Source organism: Triturus cristatus, chromosome 8 (assembly GCF_964204655.1).
Source record: "Triturus cristatus chromosome 8, aTriCri1.1, whole genome shotgun sequence".
Taxonomy (NCBI): Eukaryota; Metazoa; Chordata; class Amphibia; order Caudata; family Salamandridae; genus Triturus; species Triturus cristatus.
Window position 1 is genome coordinate 762509932 of NC_140591.1, and position 23564 is coordinate 762533495.

The 23564-nt window shown below is 42.1% G+C and overlaps 1 protein-coding gene across 1 annotated transcript in view; it reads right to left on the bottom strand.

Annotated features, from left to right (window-relative positions):
• MOSPD2 (motile sperm domain containing 2) overlaps window positions 1-23564 on the bottom strand; it is a 544536-nt gene that overhangs the window by 413735 nt on the left and 107237 nt on the right. Inside the window, exon 6 of the mRNA XM_085622201.1 lies at window positions 10330-10390. Coding sequence (XP_085478327.1) covers window positions 10330-10390 — 61 coding nt within the window. The remainder of the gene's footprint in view (window positions 1-10329; window positions 10391-23564) is intronic.

Genomic DNA, 23564 nt, shown 5'->3' on the forward strand with positions numbered 1-23564 from the left:
ACTAATTTATCACATGGATGATGTCATGAGTGATGTCATTTGAGAGGTCATCAGTGATGTCACTGACCATGTCATGAGTGATGTAATATGTGACGTCATCAGCAGTGCATTGCGGGGGCGCGAGTTATAGTTAGCTGAACTAACTATAACAGGGGAATTTCTAGGGTTTTGTACGAGGGAAATGTCCAGCTAACTATAACGCCCCTGAAACCTTTGGTTTTTTCAGTGAATTTCTAAGGTTTTTAAATGCCAATTCCTAACTATAACGCCCCTGAAACCTATGGTTTTTTCAGTGAATTTCAAAGGTTTTTTAAATGCTAATTCCTATCTATAACTTATCTTTGAAGATATCATGAAAAGCATTCTTTTTTAAAAGTAGGGTGCACATTAGTTTTGTGGAAAAGCATCTTTGTGATTGGTTAAGAAAAAGCAGTTTCAACGTGGAGTACATATCAAAGGATAAAATTTGCTCAGATCAACCACACCTGCTACTTGCATTTGAAAGGCACTGTTCGAACTTAAAACAATCGTCAACTTTTAACCTGCACGTGTCGTTAAATATTCAAGAAAATGTTACAAAAAAATATCGTTAAGTTTTAAATAATTGATGAACTTTTAACCTGCACGTGTTGTAGAATGTTCTAGAAAGTGTGTTGATAGAATACGTTGCACTTCTGACTTCTATGTGTTGTTCAATATTAAAAAAACGGTTCATGTGGAAAATTAAAAAGAAACCAATAGAGAAGTTTTGAAGCCTAAAAGAATCAAGGAACTATTCTAATTTATTCTTTACATGTATTTATGTGTGCAGCAACAAAATTATAGACACAACAGCAGTAGGAAGAGGAAGAAGCAGGGAGGGGGGGAGATGGGCAGAATGGCACACATGCACAATTAAGTACAACACACATATAGACTAACAATGGCCAAAATGAAACACACCAACAAGCAGCACAAGTCACACAACCCGCCAACATCACACCACTGAACGAGCATAGAAGTGAAAACCACGCTGCATTCATACAGGATGTGTAGAAAGGCCAGTCGTTGGTGTTGTGGGATGTCTGCGACCGTGGTCATCATGGATGAGATGCCCCGCATGTGGCACATGGTCGAGTTCACTGTGTGTTATGTTGCCAAACGGCTGCACCTCCCTCCCACGAGCCCCCACACTTTTGTACGGTGCGCTTTTGTATCACGTGCACTCGTACAGCACACCATTGTAATGCTTATTTGCGCATGTCCTGCTACATTCCAACTACAACATCACAGTGCCGTTTGGAGGTGGTGCATTCCAGTTTACAACATCAACTGCTGCGGCTCTTGTAGCAGGCCACACCAGAACAAAGAGACACACTTACCGCACTTCCTGTACACGGACATGTCCGAGACACCCCGTTCCCCTTGCCGGATAGGCACACCCCTGCACTGACCTGTGAACCCCAGACCAGCGGACGCCAGTTGTGCATGCAGGAGGATGCATGCGTAGCTACACATCCAGGCTCACTGCCAACGCTGAGGTGACAGCATACTGTGATGTTGCAGGGCTCGTGCCTATCATGCTAAGACAATGACCACAGGGACACACCTACTAAGATGTGGGTTTGGGGGGCATTGGCGGTCCTGGAGTTGTTGAGATGAGTCTTCTGTCCCTCATGGGTATCCCTGTATCATGCTCATTGACTATATGGTACCTGTGGGTGTTCTGGTGTGGCTCTTGACTGTGTTCCCTTTCATGGTGCAGGTAGTTGTCCTGCTTAACACCAGCAGAAAGCAGATGTAAAATCCCTGGTGCTAACGTGTCTTATCGCCGGAATTTGTTTCGCATTGCAATTGGTGTGAAAGTTGTGATGGGATTTTTTTTGTGTGCAGAACAATATACGAACTGAGCAGTGTATCTCATCAAGATCCAGCACCTGACGCACTATTCCCAATCAATATAAATACAATGAGATTTCTTAATAGCACAGGCGGTGGCATGGGAATTCCGGGGCCCGAGTGGGTCGGGCGATGGCTGGATCCCAAGACATGTGTTGTCCTTTATAGTACTTGGGCAGCGATTGAGGGTGGGGGAGTTAGGGCTAGAGGAGAAGACATTGAGAGCCTGCTGGAATAGATGCAGGCGAAGGAGCGGAAACAAGTGTCCATATGCCCCGGAGATTCCCTTGGGCATGTGTACAGCGTTACCGCACGGAGGAGACTCGTCGGAACTAGCGGAATGGGAGGAGATGGGGCTGCAAATGGTCAGGGATCTCTATGAGGAGGGGGCTCTGTTGCCTTTCCAGACGCTGCAGGATAGGTATGGCTTACGCAGGGGGGCCTTTTTGCTGCACGCTGCACTGATTGCGGCGATTCAGAAGCATTGGGGTGAAGGGCTATTGGAGCCACGGACATCTCTCACATGTCAATATGTGGTGATGGCAGCGGGGACAATAAAGGCAGTAGCATGTTTGAATCGAAGAATGGTGACGGAGGGACTGCTGCCGCTGACTCAGCTGCGTGAGAAATGGAAAACAGACCTAGGGAAAGAGATACCTGAGACGGCTTGGGTTAAAATAGTGGAAAGGGCCTGGAAGGGAACGCGGAACGCTCGGTTCCAACTAATTAATTTTTACGTCCTTCACAGGGCATACTTAACTCCGAAACAGATAAATAATACTTTCAAGTGGACACTGCCAGTTGCCCGCGGTGCAATAGGGAAGCGGCGGATCTCCAACATATGCTCTGGAGCTGCCAGCAGCTTGGAACATACTGGGAGGAAGTAGTTGAGACCCTAAACGAGGTGACAGATAGGCAGATAGAGCTCGCCATGGGGGTGTGCATTCTGAACTGGTTTCCCCACACTGCGCGAACTAAGGTAACGAGCAAATTCATTGACCTGGGGCTTTTGTTGGCTAAGCGGGAGTTGACAAGGCAGTGGAAGTCGAAGCTGGGACCTCGAGTAGAACAGTGGAAGGCGGAGTTTATAAACTGGGCGGCCAGTGAAAGTATAATCTGGATGCAACAGGCCAGGAGAACGAACAATGAAAAATCAATGGAAACAGCACGGGCATAGGAAGCATTGGTAACTCAGTTGAGGACTCCAGAGTCAGAGTCAGATACTGATACGTTAGAGGAAGCGGGGGACACTGAGGGAGGGCACAGATTGTAGATGGATAGCAAGGGGAGTGACGCGGGAGCGAAGGAGTGGGCACCGAGCACTCGGAAATGGAAGCTCGGCCTCCTTGAGAAAAGAGGTTCACACACCCCGGCACGTAGGTGATGAATGATTATCCTCGCTATATTAATGGGAGCACACCGGTGGGAGGGGATAAGGGGTAGGAGGAGGGAGCGGTGGGAACACACAGGGGGCATTCAGGTTGAGAGTATTGGGTTGAGAAGAAGCAATTGATTGTTAACATTGATGGTAAAGGCACTGGGGGCGGGGGAAGAGGGATAATCAATCGCAGCTCAGTATATGAGGAGAACGGATTTCAACTATTTAACAACATAAAAGCTGGCATTGTAACGAGGGAAATGTCTCCAACCGATGAAATGCACCACTTGTCTGGAGTTGAATGTGTTGAAAACTTAATAAAAAATATTTTTTTTAAATGAGATTTCTTAATAGATTTTGTGTGTACACTGTAACTGCAGCCAATACCTCAGTGCAATTCAATACAGGATTTTAGTATTTAGAATAAATCGGAAAGGTGCACCTTGTGTCTTTTTGCACGGGAACGGCTACTCTCCATTTCATTATCAGCACTTTAACGGAGGTAAAGTTGAGATAAATCTAACACACTATTCAGAAGTTAGTGCAAACTGCAGATATCACCAGTATTCCAGCAATAAGTCCCCCAAAATTTAACACCATGGTGGACTCCATCAAATAACAGTAATAAGAACAAGAAAGAGTCACACAGCAGTTAAGAGAACAACCAAAAACGTTATTCATTTTTTTTCAAACTTTATTTTTTATAATAATAAATATATAAACGAAAAACTATTTTCAAACTTTATTTTTTTATTAACAAATATATGAACAAAAAAATAATAAACAAAATGTAACAACAATAATAAAAAACAACAAGGCGGAACACTACTGTGGGGACAATGGATGTCGACGACAGACCTGGAAAATAAGAAAGATTGTTAAAAAAAAAAAAACATGGTATTCTCAACAAAATACCACAAGAAACAAATCACAGATCTATAAAATGCATACAGCTAACAAAATTTTATAAGTTTAACTTACAAAAACTGTAAATGTTGCCGCTTTAAAATATTTACCGAATCTGAAGAAAATGTTTTGCAGAAGGCACCACACAAACAACGTTTTTCTTCAGTGGTGAGGAAATTTTTTACTTTTTCCAAGGAGCAAACAAAGACCAATGCCACCTTCGTCACTGGCAAGATTTGCCAAAGAGTTCTGTTACGAGGAGATCCTAACAAAAAATACTCGTGCGGCACAGCAAGTATGATGAAACACCTAAGGACCCTTCATCCAAACAATCTTGCACGAGAAGAGTGCAAACAGATGAGAAACACTCCTGTTCTGTATCTGTAAAAAAGAATCACAAATAAATGTATATTAATAACTTTCAAATTTATACTATTCCATTACTGTACAAACACATTTTATATAAAAACTGACTATGAAACTATAGCTCTGAACCACAAGTGTGACGATCATTAAAACACTACATGCATAGTGCATACTACTTTGAAGCAGTTCATGCCCTAAAGCCTACCTCACTAAAACACTACATGCTAACTGACTAAATGATTACAGTAGTATAAGGAGGCACACTTGGTGACTCACAGAGTGTTTGCTAGAAGAGTATGAATACTAACTAGGGAATAGAAGGTGTGAAACACAACTGTGTAGGTGATTAGAGGACTGCATCCATACTGCATAGGCATTTAAAGCAGTCCATGTGCTAAGGCCTGGCTCACTGCATGACTACTTGGGTACTGACTGAATGATTATCGTACAGCAAGGAGAGTGCCTAGGTGAATTTATAAGTGCTAGGCTTTTCGCACAGAGAATAGATTAGTACTTGGTACTGAATGGGTCACTAGAGGAGTGCAAACGCAATGACAAGTGCTGGACTGTATGGATACTGACTAGGAAATTGAAAGTGTGAAAGACAAGTGTCTAGGTGGTTAGAAGACTGCATGCATAGTGCATAGGGGTTTGAAGCAGTCCATGTGCTAAGGCCTGGCTCAGTGTATGAATACTTAGGCACTGACTGAATGATTAGAGTACTGCAAAGATAGTATCTTGGTGAATTTATAAGTGTTTGGGTTTTAGCACAGTGAATGGATTAGTACATGGTGCTGAATTGGTCACTGGAGGACTGCAAAGGAAGTGACAGGATGTTTCCTGGAAGTGTATGGATACTGACTAGGGAATTGAAGGTGTGAAAGACAATTGTGTAGGTGGTTAGAGGACTGCATACATAGAGGATAAGGGTTTGAAGCAGTCCATATACTAAGGCCTGGGTCACTGGATGAGTACTTAGGTACTGACTGAATGATTATAGTACTGCAAGGAGAGTGCCTGGGTGAATTTATTAGGATTTGGCGCTGTGAATGGATTAGTACATGATGCTGAATGGGTCACTAGAGGAGTGCAACGACAGTGACAGGGTGTTTGCTGCAAGTGAACGGATACTGACTGGGGAATTGAAGGTGTGAAAGACAAGTGTGTAGGTGGTTAGAGGACTGCATGCATAGTGGATATGGGTTTGACATAGTCCATGTGCTAAGAAATGGCTCAGTGCATGAATACTTAGGCAGTGACTGAATCATTAGAGTACTGGAAAGAGAGTGTCTAGGTGAATTTATAAGTGTTTGAGTTTTGGCACAGTCAATGTATTAGTACATGCTGTTGAATGGGTCTCTAGAGGACTGCAAAGGAAGTGACAGGATGTTTCCTGGAAGTGTATGGATACTGACTAGGGAATTGAAGGTGTAAAAGACAAGTGTATAGTATGTCAGAACACTTTTATTTGAAGCAATTTATTTGGTACTTAGAAAATGACTAAACAATCAGACTACTTCTAGGACAGTGCTTAGGTAAAACTTTTAAATTTTCAGTTCTGCCACAGTTAACAGAATAGTACATGGTACTGCACCTTAGTGTCAAACCCTGACTCATTTTATCAATGCATAAGCAAAGACTAGCTTCTAATGCTACTAAAACTTGACAACATGAGAGGTTTTAAATTAGTTATCTGTCAGCAAATACACAATGTTACCAAATGCTTCTCTCACAGTGGTTCTCAAATGCACACAGACTCACAGTGTAATTCTAGACAACAACCACTATACCTAGGAGTTTAACAAAAATCATTCACTACTGTGGAAATGGTAAGCGAACTGCACACAATCTTCATATTTCATGACTGCACTTTTGTGTCAATGCCTGACTCATTTAATCAACACATAAGCAAAGACTGGCGTCTAATGCTACTAAAACTTGACAACCTGACTGGTTTTAAAACACTTGTCTGTCAGCAAATACACGATATTACCAAATGCTTCTCTCACAATCCTTACCCAAATGCACACAGACTCACAGTGTGATTTTAGACAAGCAACACTATCCTAGGAGTTTACCAAAACTCATTCACTGGTCTGGAAGAGTTAATGGTACTGCACACAATCTACATATTTAAGTACAGCACATCAGTGTCAAAAGCATGACTCATTTAATCAACATATAAGCAAAGACTGGATTCTAATGCTACTAAAACCTCTCAACATGACAGATTTTAAAACAGTTATCTGTCAGCAAATACATGATGTTACCAAATGATTCTCTCAGTGATCCCAAATACACACTAACTCACAGTATGATTCTAGACAAGCACCACTATCGCTATGAGCTTACCAAAAGTCATTGACTACAGTGGAAGTGGTAAGGGAACTGCACACAATCTACATATTTCACGACTGCTCTTTAGTGTCAATGCCTGACTCATTTAATCAACACATAAGCAAAGACTGGCTTCTATTGCTACTAAAACTGGACAACATGACAGGTTTTAAAACAGTTTTCTCTCAGCAAATACACAATGTTACCAAACGCTTCTCTCACAGTGGTTCCCAAATGCACAAAGACTCACAGTGTGATTCTAGACAAGCACCAGTATTCCTAGGAGTTTACCAAAACTCATTCACTACACTGGAAGTGATAAGGGAACAGCACACAATCTACATATTTCCCGACTGCACTTTAGTGTCAATGCCTGACACATTTAATCAACACATAAGCAAAGACTGGCTTTAATGCTACTAAAACTTGACAACCTGACTGGTTTTAAAACACTTATCTGTCAGCAAATACACAATATTACCAAATGCTTCTCTCACAGTGGTTCCCAAATGCACACAGACTCACAGTGTGATTCTAGACAAACAACACTATCCCTTGCACTATATGAAAACACATTTCTTCATCTAGAAGTAGTACTACATTTTAGTATAGAAACATAACATAACTCATTTCACAAATTCATAAACAATGACTGGTTTCTAATTCTACCAAAATATAAAAACTGCACAGTTATCCCTCTACAAACACATGAAAAACACAAATGCCAATCACATAATGGTTTCTACATGCACACACATTGTAGAGAAAAAAAGTACTCCCTAAACTTTAGCAGGAAAAATACATTAGTCTGATTAAAATCAAAATAGTTCATATACATCCCCTCACAATTAAATAACTCATCTTTCAAGTTCTTTTGTAGATTAAGGAGTATATCAATCACTCACCATATTTTCTTTTACAGAATCTCTGCACTGTACACCTCTCAGCAAAAGCAAAGAATGGAAAAGTTTCCCTTTCATTTCCCACACATATACATGTATACATCAAATCACAATCCTTCGCACATAAACTCAAAAGCAAACACACATTTCTATTGGTTAAACATTTCAACCCTTTCCAACTGAAATACATTTCAACCCTTCCCCCAATCTGCCTTCTGCCTGTTACCATAGAAACAGGTCTTGGAACACTGCACTGAGCTCACAGGTCACAAGTTCAGCACACAATGTTCCTACACAAGACAGGAAGTGTGCTTGACTTTTCAACATATCAGCTTATCAAATATAATGTTCCTTACAATCTGTTTTTGTTAACCAATAACAATCATACCTTTAAAAAACAGAAATATACACCCTACCTTTCAGTGCAGAAAGTTGTTATACAACCAATGATTTCTTGTTGTTTTTCAAAAAACGTTGCCGTGGATCCGCTCACCCACCGCGAGAGAATCCGTGCATCCAACGTGATGGGATGCGCGCATTTCGCCGCTTTTTTTAATAAAAAAAAAAAGGGGGGGCCCCATGGGGTCCTTCTGGGACCCCCCTAAGCACCTCAGAGTATTCCCACTCTGCCCCATTTATATGTTTTACGCACTTATTCCCCTTGCTTCTTCAGCCTCGCTTCTACAGAGGCAGAAAATGGCCGCCAACAGTTCCTGGTTTCGAATGTAGAGACGCTCGACAGCCAATTAGCATTCAGCGCGCGATCGGGAGGGTGCGCGCTCGGTTCGGGGAGGGTTCGCGTACGGTGCGGGTAGGGTCCGTGGATCCTCCTCGGCCATAGAGATCACTAACTTTTTTACCCTCATTTTCTCAGGAACTACTGAACAGATTCACACCAAATATGCAAAAGGCACGAGTCCGAACTGAGGACTACCTCTTTGCCAAATTTGGTGTCATTCCGTTCAGCGGTTCGGGCTGTAGCTGCGACAACAGATCCTATGGGAAATTGCATGGGGAAAACGCGTTTTGGGACCCCCCTTTTTTCTCGGCCCCCGCTTGACGAATCACCACGAAACTTTCAGGGTAGGAGCGGAGCGAAGCTGGCCAAAAGTTTGGAGAATTTCGCGAATTCGTCAATCGGCGCCAACGAAATTCCCAATAGAATGTTGCGGATTTCCTATGGAAAATAGGTCCTAGCTATAACTATCTACTGGCGACCGTTAGTAGATTATATATATATATATATATATTTTATCTACTGGCGACCGCCAGTAGATAATATATATATATATATATATTTTCTTTCATATATTCAAGTCTCTGAAAAAGCTCCCTATAAAAACAGGGAGCATTTGTAAAAATTGCCTAAGTCACATAAAGCTGGCTTTCTGGTGAACCACCTCCACCCCAACAACCTTGCATTAACTTTGATCATATATGCTGAACAGCACATCCTTCACAGCAAGGATAATCTCCTGCAAACACCAGTTTTCAAGAATGAAAATTTAAACTGACATTCCCAGAAGTGCACTCAGGGTGTGGATCTCTGTCCCACTATCCATAAGAACAATCCCATCCTAAGATCTTTTCAATAAAGAGTTGAAAAACCTGTTTTTCCAACATCCCTTCCAAGCACAAAAGACTATTCTATTTGCTGTATTTTCCAGAGATATATATTGTTAAGACTTAGATGGCACCAATATTTTGGGTTACTCTCATTCTCGAATTGCACCCTAATTAACTGTTGTCCTGTTTGTATATCACACAGGTTATGGTGATATCTAATTTGATTATAAACATAAATCTTATGCACTTTTACTATAGCATTACATAGGACACTATAGATTATGTATCTAGTTACATTTTTGAGGTGCCCTGCCATCCGTCGGGTCTTGTCCAATCTATAAAAAAATAAATGTCTAAAAAAATGATGACATTAAATCGGGGAGGTAAATGTATTCAAGGTGAGCAAACTGAGCAATGTGGACTACTTCCATAGAGGGCTAGGCACGTCATCAACAAAATGTGCTTGTTTGAAGAAACCCATGTAGTGGAGAAAAGAAGTAGTGCTGGAACCCTCGCCACAATTATTCATCAAAACTCCAATTACTAATAATCACTCCCATACTGAAGGGGAGAGAACATTATAAACATGTGTCTTTCACTCACTTATGACTCTAGTTATCAGTGAATATTTATTATAGAATAAATTAACAGCAACTACAAACATCAGTTGATGCTCATCACCACTACATGAGATTCAAACATGGACAACCATAACATCATTCAGAAAAGTAATGATTTGACAAATACACATCAAAATTTGGAGCATCGCCTTGAAAAAATATTTCATCTATTTCTGTTAAAAACATTTATAGCTTTATAGAAATCCATGACATTTTTTAAGCCTTTATTATGAAGTGACTAGAGAGAATGGGGAAATTAGAGAGTGGGGAGAAAAGAAACATGAAAATTGGGGCTTGGGCAAAGAGAGCGATTCTTAAGAATAACGAAAGACAATTCTGTAACTCTCAAACATATTTCAAACATAATATTACTTACAAAGATATCTGGGATAATAAACCTTAAAACAGTTGATGATAAACCGAACAAAGTCCATATCCTAAAATAAAATTAAAGATATTGTTTGTACACGCCACAGGAAGTTCAAGCATACATATTAAGTAAGAGTACAATGCATGCAGTTATTTTTAAATCTTACTTTTCAAACATTACATTTATTATAAAAGGGTCATAAAAATATGTGGCTTTCACAAGGACACAATAGTATTTAGGTTTCATTACCACATTGAAGATGGAATCATTAAAACTTAAGGAAGACTCTTCTTGCATTTTTCATTAACATTTAAAAAAAATCAAGAGATCTGAACTAAAAGTAGAGCCATATTTAGTTTGGCTATCAAATATTACTCAGCACCCATAACGTCTCACCAGTTGATTTGCATTTATTTCAATGTGTACGTGTTATATCCATAATTAAATAGAATATAAAAGGTCAATAATCTTCTAGAATTTAAATAAATGCAAATCAACTGGTGAGACATTATGGGTGCTGGGTAATATTGGATATATGTATACACACACTTTTTTTTCCTCTCTCTCTCTCTCTCTCTCTCTCTCTCCCTCCCCCACCACTTAATTCTTTTTTGCTTACCTTGCAGAAAGTCTTATGAACCAACAGAGTAGGTCTGAATAAAAAAAGGTTATAGGCTCGATTTTTTATAATAAAATGTTATGATAAAGGCATTAGGGCCAACACACTGATTGTGAAAATAATATGTTAACGTCAATAGGAATTCAAGGGTAAATTGGTATTACTCTGTATTAAAGCCTACACATGGGTATATAGTAGATATGCATTTGGTGAGGAAATGGGGGTATAGAAGATTTGTACTGTCAGAATCCGTTAGCCCCCATTAGAAGAGATAGTATTTAGCTTTGAGAACTGTAATTGTGTGCAGTATGCAATTTTATGGCTGTATGCCTGATGGTTGCCTTGTGGGAAAGTATATGCTCAGTACAAGATGAGTCAGTTGCTTAGGATAAGCCATCGACAACAGCTACAGGTCTCGCTATGAAAAAATATTTCAGTTGCCATAGGCCTGATCAGTTTATTATGAAATGTTATGATAAACACACTAAGCTTGCCAAATTGACTGTCAAAGGTATGTTAAAATCAACAGGCATTTCAAGGTGGATTGGTATTTCTCTGGATTAAAGCCTACAACTATGAATTGTCTGTGACCAAACCTAGGGGGGGGGTGAAGATTTTGCACTGCAATAATTATTGCTAGAAACTCTTATTTATCTACCAAGAACTTGTAAAAAAAAAAAATAATAATTATACATACAGCCACACGTATCCTTAAAGATACATGGGGGGCCTTTGGATCCACTCTGTTCTGCTTTTAGTCTGAGTGTCATTTACACTCTGCTTCCATACATGGCAGCGATCTGTATGGGGTAATGGTTCAGTGAGCATCAGTCATTCACTCCTTTGCCCTGTGTACAATGGCATTATCCGATTACATGTGTACATCCACTAACAGAGTGTGCTTCTGTGTTAAGAATGGTTGGCTAGTCTTTCAGTTTTTAATTTTCTCCTTTTATAGTTCCGCTTTTCTTCTCTATTATGTTAATGTTTCTTAAGAGGATACTACAGCTCTCCAGGCAGTGCTAATCGGCTGCTTGCTTGACGCTCATTTAATCTGCACTGAGCCACTTTCTATGTGGTCACTTCCTCTATGTGGCAGACATGCTTGAACTTTAACACAACAATAGACTATTAACAATACCTTTGCTAGATGGACAACCACTGCTATGTTTAGTTTTGTTATTGATCAGCTTTTTGAAGACAACAGGATCTTTTTTCTACTTGTATACTCTTATCTTGCATATATTTAAATTTTGTGTGTGCTTTATTGCAGATGCATGAGTGCAAAGACGAGCGACATAGTGAATGTATGAAGACTTATTGAGTGTGTCACCCATCAGTGACACAAAAGGCACTTTCATTCAAGAGTTTGAACTATTGGCATTGCCAATGCTTGTCGTTTTGCTTTTAGCACTTAATGGGAATGTATGCGTTTTCTTGCTCACATGTGCTTCTACTTCACATCACACCCACTAGGAGTACCCGTTGCTTTCCTAACCCGTCCACATTCAACTCGTTTGTTTTGTTGTTGTTATTTTATTCATTAATCTCCCCAAAAGCTACTCCATTGATACCTCCTTTCTACGACTTCCACCTATGTTACACCCCCAAGCACTCCACTTCACTTCCCCGTCCCACTGAGTGGCATCCTGTTAAGTTTTTTTCATTGCTTTTATGAAGGGTTCAGAGCTGCAATCTACCTCAGCATCTACATATGGTGGGCCAGAACGCAGGTGGGAGGAGGTGGTTTGTAGTAACATTGATTGATAGAAAAATGCCCTGGAGAGGATTAGGCTAACTGTCCCATTATATAAAATGTTGTTGCAATAGTGTGACCTTTTGATGTGCTTATTTGGATATACTGTAATGATTCTGGCACAGTGAACCAGATGTATAAAATCAAGAAATACCAAAGGAAAATGTTTGTAACTATTGAAAATCACTTCATGGCAATCAATGAAGTTTCTGTTAGACCTGGCATCTTTGGCGTGGTTTCCCCTGACTTTTTGCCTCTACCTCCTGTATTTGACGCTATGCTGGATTTCGTTTTTGCTGGTTTAGATGCTTTGGGCACTTTGCCACTGCTGATCAGTGTCAAAGTGCAAGTGCTCCCTAGGTAAATTGTTATTGTAATTGGTTATCCATGAGTGACATATTTGTTTCACTTGTCAGACCCTAGTAAAGTGTACTGAGTGTGAGAAAAAAAAGAAAATGGGCTGGTGATTCAAATGCTACTAGTGGGCCTGCAGCACTGATTGTGCCACCCACAGGAGTAGCCCTAAAATGGTGTCACAGGCCTGCCACTGCAGTGCCTGGGTGCAGTTGCTAACTGCCATGCTGACCTGACCAGTGCCCACACTGGCCAGGCCTAACCCTTCACTTTCTGTACACATTGGACACCCCTATGGAAGGCCCTAGGTACCCCCTGGGCAGGGTGCAGTGTATGTGAAAGATAGAGCATGTATTGGTGTAGGTGACATGCTCTGGTAGTGAATTACAGCCATTTTTGTTTTTCACTATTGAAAGGCTATCTTGCCCATAGGCTATAATGGGGAATGCGGAGTATAATGTTTACCCGCATATCTTCCCATAGGAGCAAGATAGAAAGCTAAAGTCTGGTATCCCTGAATTCAGAATTTAATAACACATCTTTTAGGAAGGATGGTTTTTAAATCCTGTGTGTGAAAACAGCACTTTTAGAAGGTGGCTGTTTTCTGCCCTTTCTGTGTGCCTTGGCCTGTTTGTCAATTGACTGTCTGGTTTGTGAGTGACAGGGACAGGGGTGGCTCCCACAGGCTGGATGAGTCAGCCCAGGGCTGAATAGGGAAATTCCCCTGTAGATGGGTGGGAGGAGTAGCACCTGGGCCTGAATAGGGCTGTGCCCGCCTTCCACAATGCTGGCTCCACCCCCTGCTGGGTGGCTGACGACCCTGCCCCTCTCTCTCAAAGGAAAGAAGAAACCAAGTAAACAGAGTGCTCCAGGACTGGCCAGAACTGGTTCTGACTAGGCCAAGGCCCCTCTGCCTTCAGAGGACAAAGGAGTTTGGGGTATAAGTATTGGGACCCAGACTACAGAGAATTAGATCATCCTGGAATCAAGAAGGAACCTCTGCCAAGGAGAAAGCTGGAAGACTGAAGAGGAAGGACTGTCCTGCTGGGTGTTTGTGGGCTGACCTGCAGTTGCTTTGCTGCCAAGGAGAGGGGAAGGAGTTTGCTATTGCTGTGTCCCCTTGCTTGAAGAGATCTCCAAGGGCCTGAGAAGAGCTGGCCTCCTGTTAAGAAGTCCAAGGAACAAAAGGACTTCACCCCCAGCTCCCCCCTGAACTCTGTTGAGTGAGTTCTGCCCTTCCTAGAGTGTTTGATCCAATTGTGGGGCCTCTGGAAGTTGTGCCTGCTGTTGAGAAGCTGACCAAGAAGAAAGAATCGACACTTTTTCATGCACAGCCGGCTTAGCGAGAAAATTTCCGTAGCTCCGCTTTTTAGCGGGCAGAATTTTATCGCTGCGAACATTGTCGCAGAGCCTGCTGCCACTGAGTTGGATCATCGCTGGTGGAATCATCGCCCCGCTCGTTAGCGGGCCGAATTTTGTCGCTGCGAACATCGTCGCAGAGCCAGCCCAGATCCCCGCTCCGCTCGTTAGCGGGCAGAATTTTATCGCTGCGAACATAGTCGCAAAGCCAGCCAAAATCATCGCAACGCTCGTTAGCGGGCAGAATTTTATCGCTGCGAATTTCGTCGCAGAGCCAACCCAGATCATCGCTGGTGAAATTGTCGCTCCGCTCGTTAGCGGGCCGAATTTTGCCGCATCGTGCCTTAGCGAGTAAATTTCTACCGGAAAAGCTACGCCTTGGAATCCATACAAGTATCGCCTCACTCCCCATACAGACCGGATTCGTCGCCCACGCCCGCTGCGTGCAGCGGGGTTGCCGCCTCACCTCCCCAGGGTCTCAGGACTGACCCTGTTGCTTGTTTTTCGATGCCTGAGCGCCGCTAAGAACTTTTATCGCATCACCAGGTACTGTTGGCTAAAATTGACGCTAAGGTGAATGATTTTGTCGCTAAGCTAAGAACTCTTTTTGAAACCATATTCTTGAATCGTGTATGTTGGATTTTTGTCGTTTTGGTCTTGTGTAGTTTAAATAAAAGTACTTTATTTATCTACACTGGTGTGGAGTCCATTTGTGGTGTTTTCACTGTGTTACTGTGAGTGTTGGTACAAATACTTTACACATTGCCTTTGATAAGCCTGTCTGCTCGTGCCAAGCTACCAAGGGGGTGAGCAGGGGTTATCTAAAGAGTGTAACCCCTTACCCTGACTAGAAGTAAGGGTCCCTATTTGGACAGTGGTACCTACCTCTGCCAACTAGAGACCCCCAGATCTCACAGTTTCCTTTTTTTTAAAAAAAAATGAAGGGCTCAGAGCTGCAATTTGCTGCAGGGCCTCTCCTTTCTTAAAAGGCACTTTGAAGCTTTCTCACTTACAGCTCCAGGACGGAATGCCAAATTCACACATGGTGGTGGCTGTATCAAGATGTATGCTCGTGCATACACAGCGGTGCATAAGCATGTATAAGGATTCACCTTTGGCCACCATAGTGAATCATGCATAGGTGCACAAGCACAATAACTCATGCGTTAGAACACATCATTGCACTTCTTTTCTTCATACCAATGCTGATGGCAATAATCATGTTTTCACAGTTGGCTAACAGTATAGCCCAAAAAATGCATTACCACCGTCATGATGTCTGCACTGGCAAAGCCAACGGCGGGACCTATTGGTTTTGCCAATGGTTGCAGCAGCAAAGTGAATCAAAATGTTTTAAAACTATGTCATTTTATTTGTGGGAGTGTCCCTAACACACCTCATAAGAATATAGGGCCAGATGTACAAAGCATTTTTTCACATAATCGGGTCGTGTGTGATCGGAAAAATGCTTTTCAAATGTACAAAGTGCGATTCTGTAACTTTTTACCTAATCACATTTTGCATTTGCGATTCAGTATTTGGAAGGGGCATGTTTAGGGCGTCCCTTCCAAATATCAATCGGTATGGTATGTATTACTGTTTTACAACCAAATTTCGGTCGTAAAAAAGAGACCCATTTACAAAGGGGAAGGGGTCCCTCTGGAACCACTTCACCTTTGAGAATGTAAATAATATTTTTTAAGAGCAGGCAGTGGTCACTCGGATCACTGTCTACTCTTAAAAATTAAAAATACATCTTTTTAAACGCATCCAGTTTTCCTTTAAGGAAAATGGGCTGCATTTAAAAAAATATATATTACTTTACTAAAAAGCAATCACAGATATTGTGGTCTGCTGACCTCAACAGGCCACCATTCCTCTGATGGCTGTGAATATTAATGAGTCACATATTGTGACCTACCTCATTAATATGCACAAGGTATGTCTATTTGCAACCCACTGGGAATCGCTACCGAAACTGAAAAGAGTTTCCTACATTAGGCCTACCGATTTCCTAATTGCGATTCAAACATAACCTCAATTAGGAAATCGTTATTCTCAATTTTTAGTACATATGGCCGTTGATTCTCTAAAAGGCTGCATGTTTAGCACAATACATTGCAATTTGCTTCTTACAATTCATTTTTTAACTTTCCATAAGTGAAAATATAACCGTATAAATTACTATCGGTTGATTTTAGCATAGTGTTCCATTTCCACATTACTATGACCTGATGATGAAATTTAACATGCATCTAAAGACAGGGTTTTGTTAGTTTGGCTTTGGAGTGCCCATGTCAGTCGCCTTCCCTCTGACTAAGCTCATCTCAGTACATCAGAAGGGAGTTACACTGATGGTACTATTGGGAAAAATGGAACCTAACAATAAAGTAATGCATTAATTTAAATATTTCAAAAATGAAAATGTGAATCGCTTTTCATGTTTTGGTCCCAGTAAGAGGTCTCAATTCATAAGTTGTGGGAGGTTGAGAATTTCTAGACTCTCGCCTACTCTACCCCTCCTTGCACCATCTGACACCTCTTTTACTATACTGACCCCCAAAACTATTCCCTCTGACTCTTCCCCTCCATATCCCTTTTTACTCATCCCAAGCCTCCCACTACTGCTATGACCTCCGGAAAAAAAAAGTCTCAATCCTTCTCTCTTCTATCCCCCCACTATCCTTTTCAATCAAAAATAACAGACTAACATGTCCACTTCTCAAATTTCATATTTCATTATACTAATTCACCACTAATACTTTATGGGTTCCGGAGTAGTGTGCTACTCACCGAAAAGGCACTTCAACACCCCATCAGGGGTAACAAGCGCTATATAAATGCAAACCTTATTCCCTCTTCTATACCTCTGCTATCCTTCTCAATGCAAATAAGCGATTATTATCTGCCACTCAAATTACTTTCATATTTCACTATACTAATTCACCACTAATCCTTATGAGCTCCGGAGTAGCATGCTACTCGCCAAGAAAGTGCTTCAACACCCCATTAGGGGTAACAAGCGCTATATAAATGCAAAACTTTTTTCCCTCCGCTATCCTTCTGATTCCAAATAACTGACTAACCTATCCACCACTCAAATTACTTTCATATTTCACTATACTAATTCAACACTAATCCTTTATGGGTTCTGGAGAAGCGTGCTACTTGCCGAAAAAGCGCTTCGACGCCTCGTCGGGTTAGTAAGCGCTATATAAATTCAATTACAATAAAATACAATATGCTTCCAATAAAAAAAATATAAATGCGATGTTAGCGTAAACATTAAAGTAGCAGAATTTGAGAAGAGCATGAGCAGTTTGTATCTACATATCTCGCACACACTAGCACCCCTACACTTTGCCTTGCTCAGTATTAGCACAAAATCTTTACTTTCTCACAATAACATTTAACAATTCAGAAACTGAACTGATTGTAGAACTACCCTTTGGAAGTACATATTGTCAAGTGCAATTTCTAACCTGGAATGGCCTTTAATGCTTATCAGAGGGGGGGATAAGGAAGCTTAACGTCTCGTCATAGCTTTGCCTTCTGGTCTTCACTTAACAAGTCCCTCTCCCTAAAAACGCCTTTCCTGGATAGCATGTCCACTCTACGTATAGAAGCTGCGGTAGTATAACCAAATTCACAGCTTCGGTTAGTGAAATATGGGTAGACGAGTCACACCAATATGCAGAGCACACTTCCGTTTGTGATTCTGCTGGCATGTGTTAGCTTAACATAAGCCAAACAAATTGATAAAGTAGATTCATCAGAAAAAACACACACTTCGCTGAACATTTACCAGAGCAATATCACTCATTGCTAAAGGGCATGTGGCATCCAGATGTCATCCATCCCCTGCATAAAAAGCAGTCAAGGTGACTACCCTGCTGTCAATGACGTTTTCACAGTGTGGCTATATCTTGCAATATTCTAAACATTCCATTGGATGCGTTGAAATATTTAGAATATTTTTTGACAATACTGAGGACTCTGGTGAAAAACCAGAGGAACTGGTAGAGCAGGTTCTGAGGAAGGGAGCAGTGCAAGGAATTGCCAGGTTGAAGCTTTAAACTTACATCTTGGAAGCTTAGTTGCAAGACAGTCCATATTTAAACAATTGGCTGCTTGGTCGCTGGGCGCTTTTTTCTCTTGCTGAAGATCAGGAATCTCTAAAAAAAACAGTTTGAAATCTAAATGATAGTTGTGGGGCCTTTTCTGCGTCACAGTACTATAGGCAGACGGCCTGTTGACAGAACTGAATTCATCAAACAAATTTTAGACTAAAGACCAACACATGTTTTTGTTAATCTTCTGAGGACTAAAATGAGTTTTAAAGTTCTTAGTTAAGGCTTGAACAGATGTGCCCTGTGTCAAGGAGCCATCAAAACCCTCTTTAAAGTAATGGACTGTCAGCACTTCAGCGGCAAAGTGAAGTGAGGCGGTCCGGAGTGGGGTGCCCAGAGGCCACGAGCAAGCAGTGCTCGGTGGCATCAGTAGTCTTTAGTGAAACCAGGGTTGCGGTGCGAGATGAGACGGTGCCTTCAGGACATGGAGACGGTTGCTGCTCCCCCTCTGTGGTAACTGAAACAGCGGTTCCAGAAGTGGTACCCAAACGTTGGTGAAGTCTTTGCAGTCCCTGAGACTTCAGAACAGGAGGCAAGCTCTACTTTAAGCCCGTGGAGATACTCAGCACAAGTAAAGAAAGTTCAGTCCAGTCCCTTCACTGCCCAAGGCAGAAGCAGCATCTGCAGGCCAACCTAAAAAAGCAACGACACAGCAAAGGGGCAATAGCACACAGGATGGCTAAGCAAGAAAATACCTACTTTCTAAAAGTGGTATTTTCAAACACAGAACATGAAAATCATCTTTACTAAAAGATGCATTTTTATATTCTGAGTCCAGGCATACTAAACTCAATTTCCTTCCCTATTTAGTTCCAATGGGAAGTTAAGCTTATAAGATGCTATAAGTAAAACTCCAATTCTATCCTATGGGACAGAGAGCCTTTCCATAGTGAACAATGAAATGCATTGTAATTCACTACCAGGACATGCCAGACACACCAGTGCATGTCCTACATTTAACATACACAGCACCTTGTCCACAGGGGTACCTTGGGCCTACCTTAGGGGTAACATATGTAAGAAAAGGGAAGATGACGGCCTGGCAAGTGGGTGCACTTGCCAGGTCGACATGGCAGTTACAAACTGCGCACGGATCCTGCAGTGGCAGGTCTGAGATACCTTTTCAGGGCTAGTCATGTGGGTGGCACAATCAGTGCTGCAGGCCCACTAGTAGCATCTGATTTACAGGACCTGCTCATTGCACTTTACTAGGGGCTTACCAGTAAATCAAATATGCTAATCATGGAAACAGCAATCCATAATAACAATTTACAATAGGAGCACTTGCACTTCAACACTGAAAAGAAGTGAGAAAAGTGCGCAGAGACACTAATCCAGTAAAAACCGGGAGGTCAGAAAGCAAAAAGACAGGGGAAACACGCCAAAAGATGCCAGGGCTAACAGTAAAGAAACAAATTATTTTTGCGATTTAACTACCCACTGTCCAATTCAAAAATATTGGAAATATACAGAATCAGTAGTATGTCATTTTATGTTTCTTAGCAGTCTTTATTCACCGGAAAGCAGAGTGGAAAAAGTGGGAGTCAATGTGTGTTTAAATGCACAAATGTATGCTGTTATAAAACCAGTAGTTTGTCTTCTGCAAACAGGAAGCAGTAATTTCACAGCTACCAATACTGTAAGTGACAAAAGTGCTCATACCTAACCCAGCATACTTCCCAAGCACATATATCAGATTTTCTGACTTAGTTTTCGCATTCCTCAAGATGTCAGATCTCTATAGTTGCAGAAGGTCTGTCCTTGGTTGGGCATGTTCAACTCATTTCAAATGTGTCTGAGCCAATACACAGAGCATGGAAAACTAGGTCAGATATGGATATGACTAAACATCAGGGATCCTGAAAAGTGAGGTGTCTTTTCCCACTGATGGAAAAAATCTGTACTTCATTTAAATAGGATTTACAATATAGTGAGGCAGGTATGCCAGGAAGAGAAAAGATAATCTTTCAGAAACTTACTATGGGTGTTTATAAGATGAACCCATAATCATAATGATATTAAGAAATCGAAGATAGGAAAGAAAGCTTGCAGCTGAGTTCAGAACTCTATACTTACACTGCACATAACCCTAGACAAGGTGTGCATGTGAAATACAATGGTAGACTGCACTGTGACAGCAATGAGAAGGCTGCAACTGTAAAGGCTGTGGTAGTGCGGGCCAGTTTTAAAAACCCTTTCAGGCAATCTCGCAATGTTCATACGTAAGTAGAGTATTTAAAACCATCAAGGCAAAACACAATAAGATTGCAAGTATTATGAGCAAAGATGATCAGCGAATGGAATCACAGGCGGACTACTGATGTGATGCGACCCACATACGGTTTCCAGGCGTTTTATGAGGCAGCTGAAAGAGCTTGCAAGTAAAATTAAATCTCATTAAACAACAACCTAAAGTAAAGAGCATAGGTTATTCGTTGAATTCTTTGAATAAGCTGTAATACCTCCACAGTATTAGAACAAGGAGTCGAATGAAAAACGTTAATTTCTGGCCTGTAAGACGTAGATCCCCTTTTCGAATCTACATATCTGGGCATTGACCTTGAGGCAGTCTCGTTGTTCCAAATTACAATTATTTTAGAAGCTACAAAGATAAAAAGGAAAATATATAATTTCTTATTTTATCTCTGAGAAGACGCCTTTTAACACTGAAGCGCCTTAAAGCCTGGTTTGATTTCATGTCTATCTGATGATGTCCTCTTCATTAGAATGCAGGAGACTGAACTCGAGGAAGCTTCAGATGACTTTACACTGAATAGACAACCCAACATTAGAGACACTGCCATACACATGCCAATTGCTACAGCGAAAACTTAAAACATAACACAAATCCTTCTAAACTGACAGCCTCACCCTGAGTGGTGTGCTAAGTGGGAAATCAGGAACAATCCTTTTTGTACCCGGTTTTGAACTTTGCAGCCATTTCAAGATTAGTACAGATTGCGCTCACCACAGACTTTGGTATGGGTGATGTCCTACTTGGATGAAACTGTACAGACACAACAGTGCAGCTGGGGTAATATTGTGCATAAAGGATAATTTACCTTCGGTAATGCCTTCTCTGGTAGAGACATGCTCTAGCTGCAGATTCCTTACATGTGAAATTCCCAGGCGTCAGACTGGATCTGGAAGATTTTTCTTAGGCAGGGCCCCTGTGCTCCAATAGTTGGTGTCGGTCGTCTCCGCATAACGTCGTTGGCGTTGTCGGTCATCGTAACATCCGCGTCGTCTATATAGGCACCATCCCGGCACGCAGACATCAGTACTTTTCACGACTTTCCACACCAGAAGTGCGGAGCCATGAAGCTGACTGACAATGGTGTATTTAGAAAACTTGGGCGCTGAAAGGGAAAAGCTCCGACATGAACCGATCTGCAGTGCAGGAAGGATGGGTGAGTCGGTAAGGAAACTGCGGCTAGATCATGTCTCTACCAGATAAGGTCTTACCGAAGGTAAGTACCTTGTCGATCTGATAGAGACCTCTAGCCGCAGATTCCTTACCTGTGAACAGATACCCACGCAATACCATCTCCAGTGAGACTGCGGAAAAGTTTAAACCAGAAAGTCCTGTAGGACCGAATGGCCAAAGAGGCTGTCCCACCGGACCGGATGGTCCAGGCAATAATGCTTGGCAAACGTGTGCAGGGATGCCCACGTAGCCGCCTGGTAGATGTCGAGGACCAGAACACCGCGCTAAAAGGGACACGGTGGCTGCCTTAGCTTTGGTAGAACGAGCTTCGAGGCCTGCATGAGTGTAACAGATCTTAATGCAAGGATAACCCATCGGGAAATGGTCATCTTCTGCACAGCCCCTCCCTTCTTTGCTCCAATGTAGCCCACAAAGAGTTGGTCAACTACCCGGTACTCTTTCATGCGGTCAAGGTAGAACGACAACACTCTTTTTGGGTCTAGACAGTGGAGACCTTCCTTAGAAGGATGCGGCAGAGCATGGAAGGTTGGCAAGGTGACAGACTGCCCTAGGTGGAAAGGCGCCACCACTTTAGGCAAAAAAGAAGCCCTAGCACTACCTTGTCCGGAAAGGTGGCCAGGTAAGGAGGCTGAGAAAATAATGCCTGCAACTCGCTCACCCTCCTGCCAGAAGTTATTGACACTAAAAAGGCTGTCTTGTTGGTGAGTAGCTGGAGGGGGTCATTGTGCAGTGGCTCAAAAGGTGCACACATCAAGTAAGTGAGGACCAAGTTAAGGTCCCCCTGGAGCATGACAAAAGGTGAGGGAATAAACAACTGAGTAAGCCCGTTCAGAAATCTATTTACAATAGGAGACCTGAATAGAGACAGTTGATCTGGCAACCGTAGAAATGCAGAAAGGTTCGAAAGGTAACCCTTCAGAGTGCCCAGAGCAGAGACCTGCTGGGCACGAGTTAGAATGAAAAGGAGGATGTTAGTAAGGAAGGCAGACAAAGGGTCTATAGATCGTTCTGTACAATAGTTACAAAATTTGTGCCATCAGCAGGTGTATATCTATTTAGTGGAGGGATGCCCGGCCGGCAGCATAACTTTGCAAACTTCGGGAGGAAGGTCAAATGTTATCAACTGTTGCTGCTCAATCTCAACGCAAGGTGACGGAGAGGTGACAGGTTTGGGTGGAGTACCCTCCACTGCTGCTACGATAGAAGATCCTCCCAAAGGGGCAGCCTGATCGGAGGATTGATGCTCATCTGCAGAAACCAAACTCTCCGTGGCCAGTCCGGAGCCACAAGAAGGACTTTGGCCCAGTCGCTCCTGATCTTGAGCGCTCTGGACAGTAGCGGTAGGGGCAGAGAGGCATACAAGAGGCCGGATCCCCACTCGAGACAAAAAGCATCGCCAAACAACAGCTGCCTTGGAAACTCCAACGCGCAAAACTGCAGACATTGCGCATTCTCTTCAGAGGCGAACAGATCAAACCAAGGCTCTCCCCACTGCTGAAAGAGTCCTTGCGCCACCTCCGGATGAAGATTCCATTTGTGATCCGCTAGGCACAGGTGGCTGAGATGGTCCGTAAT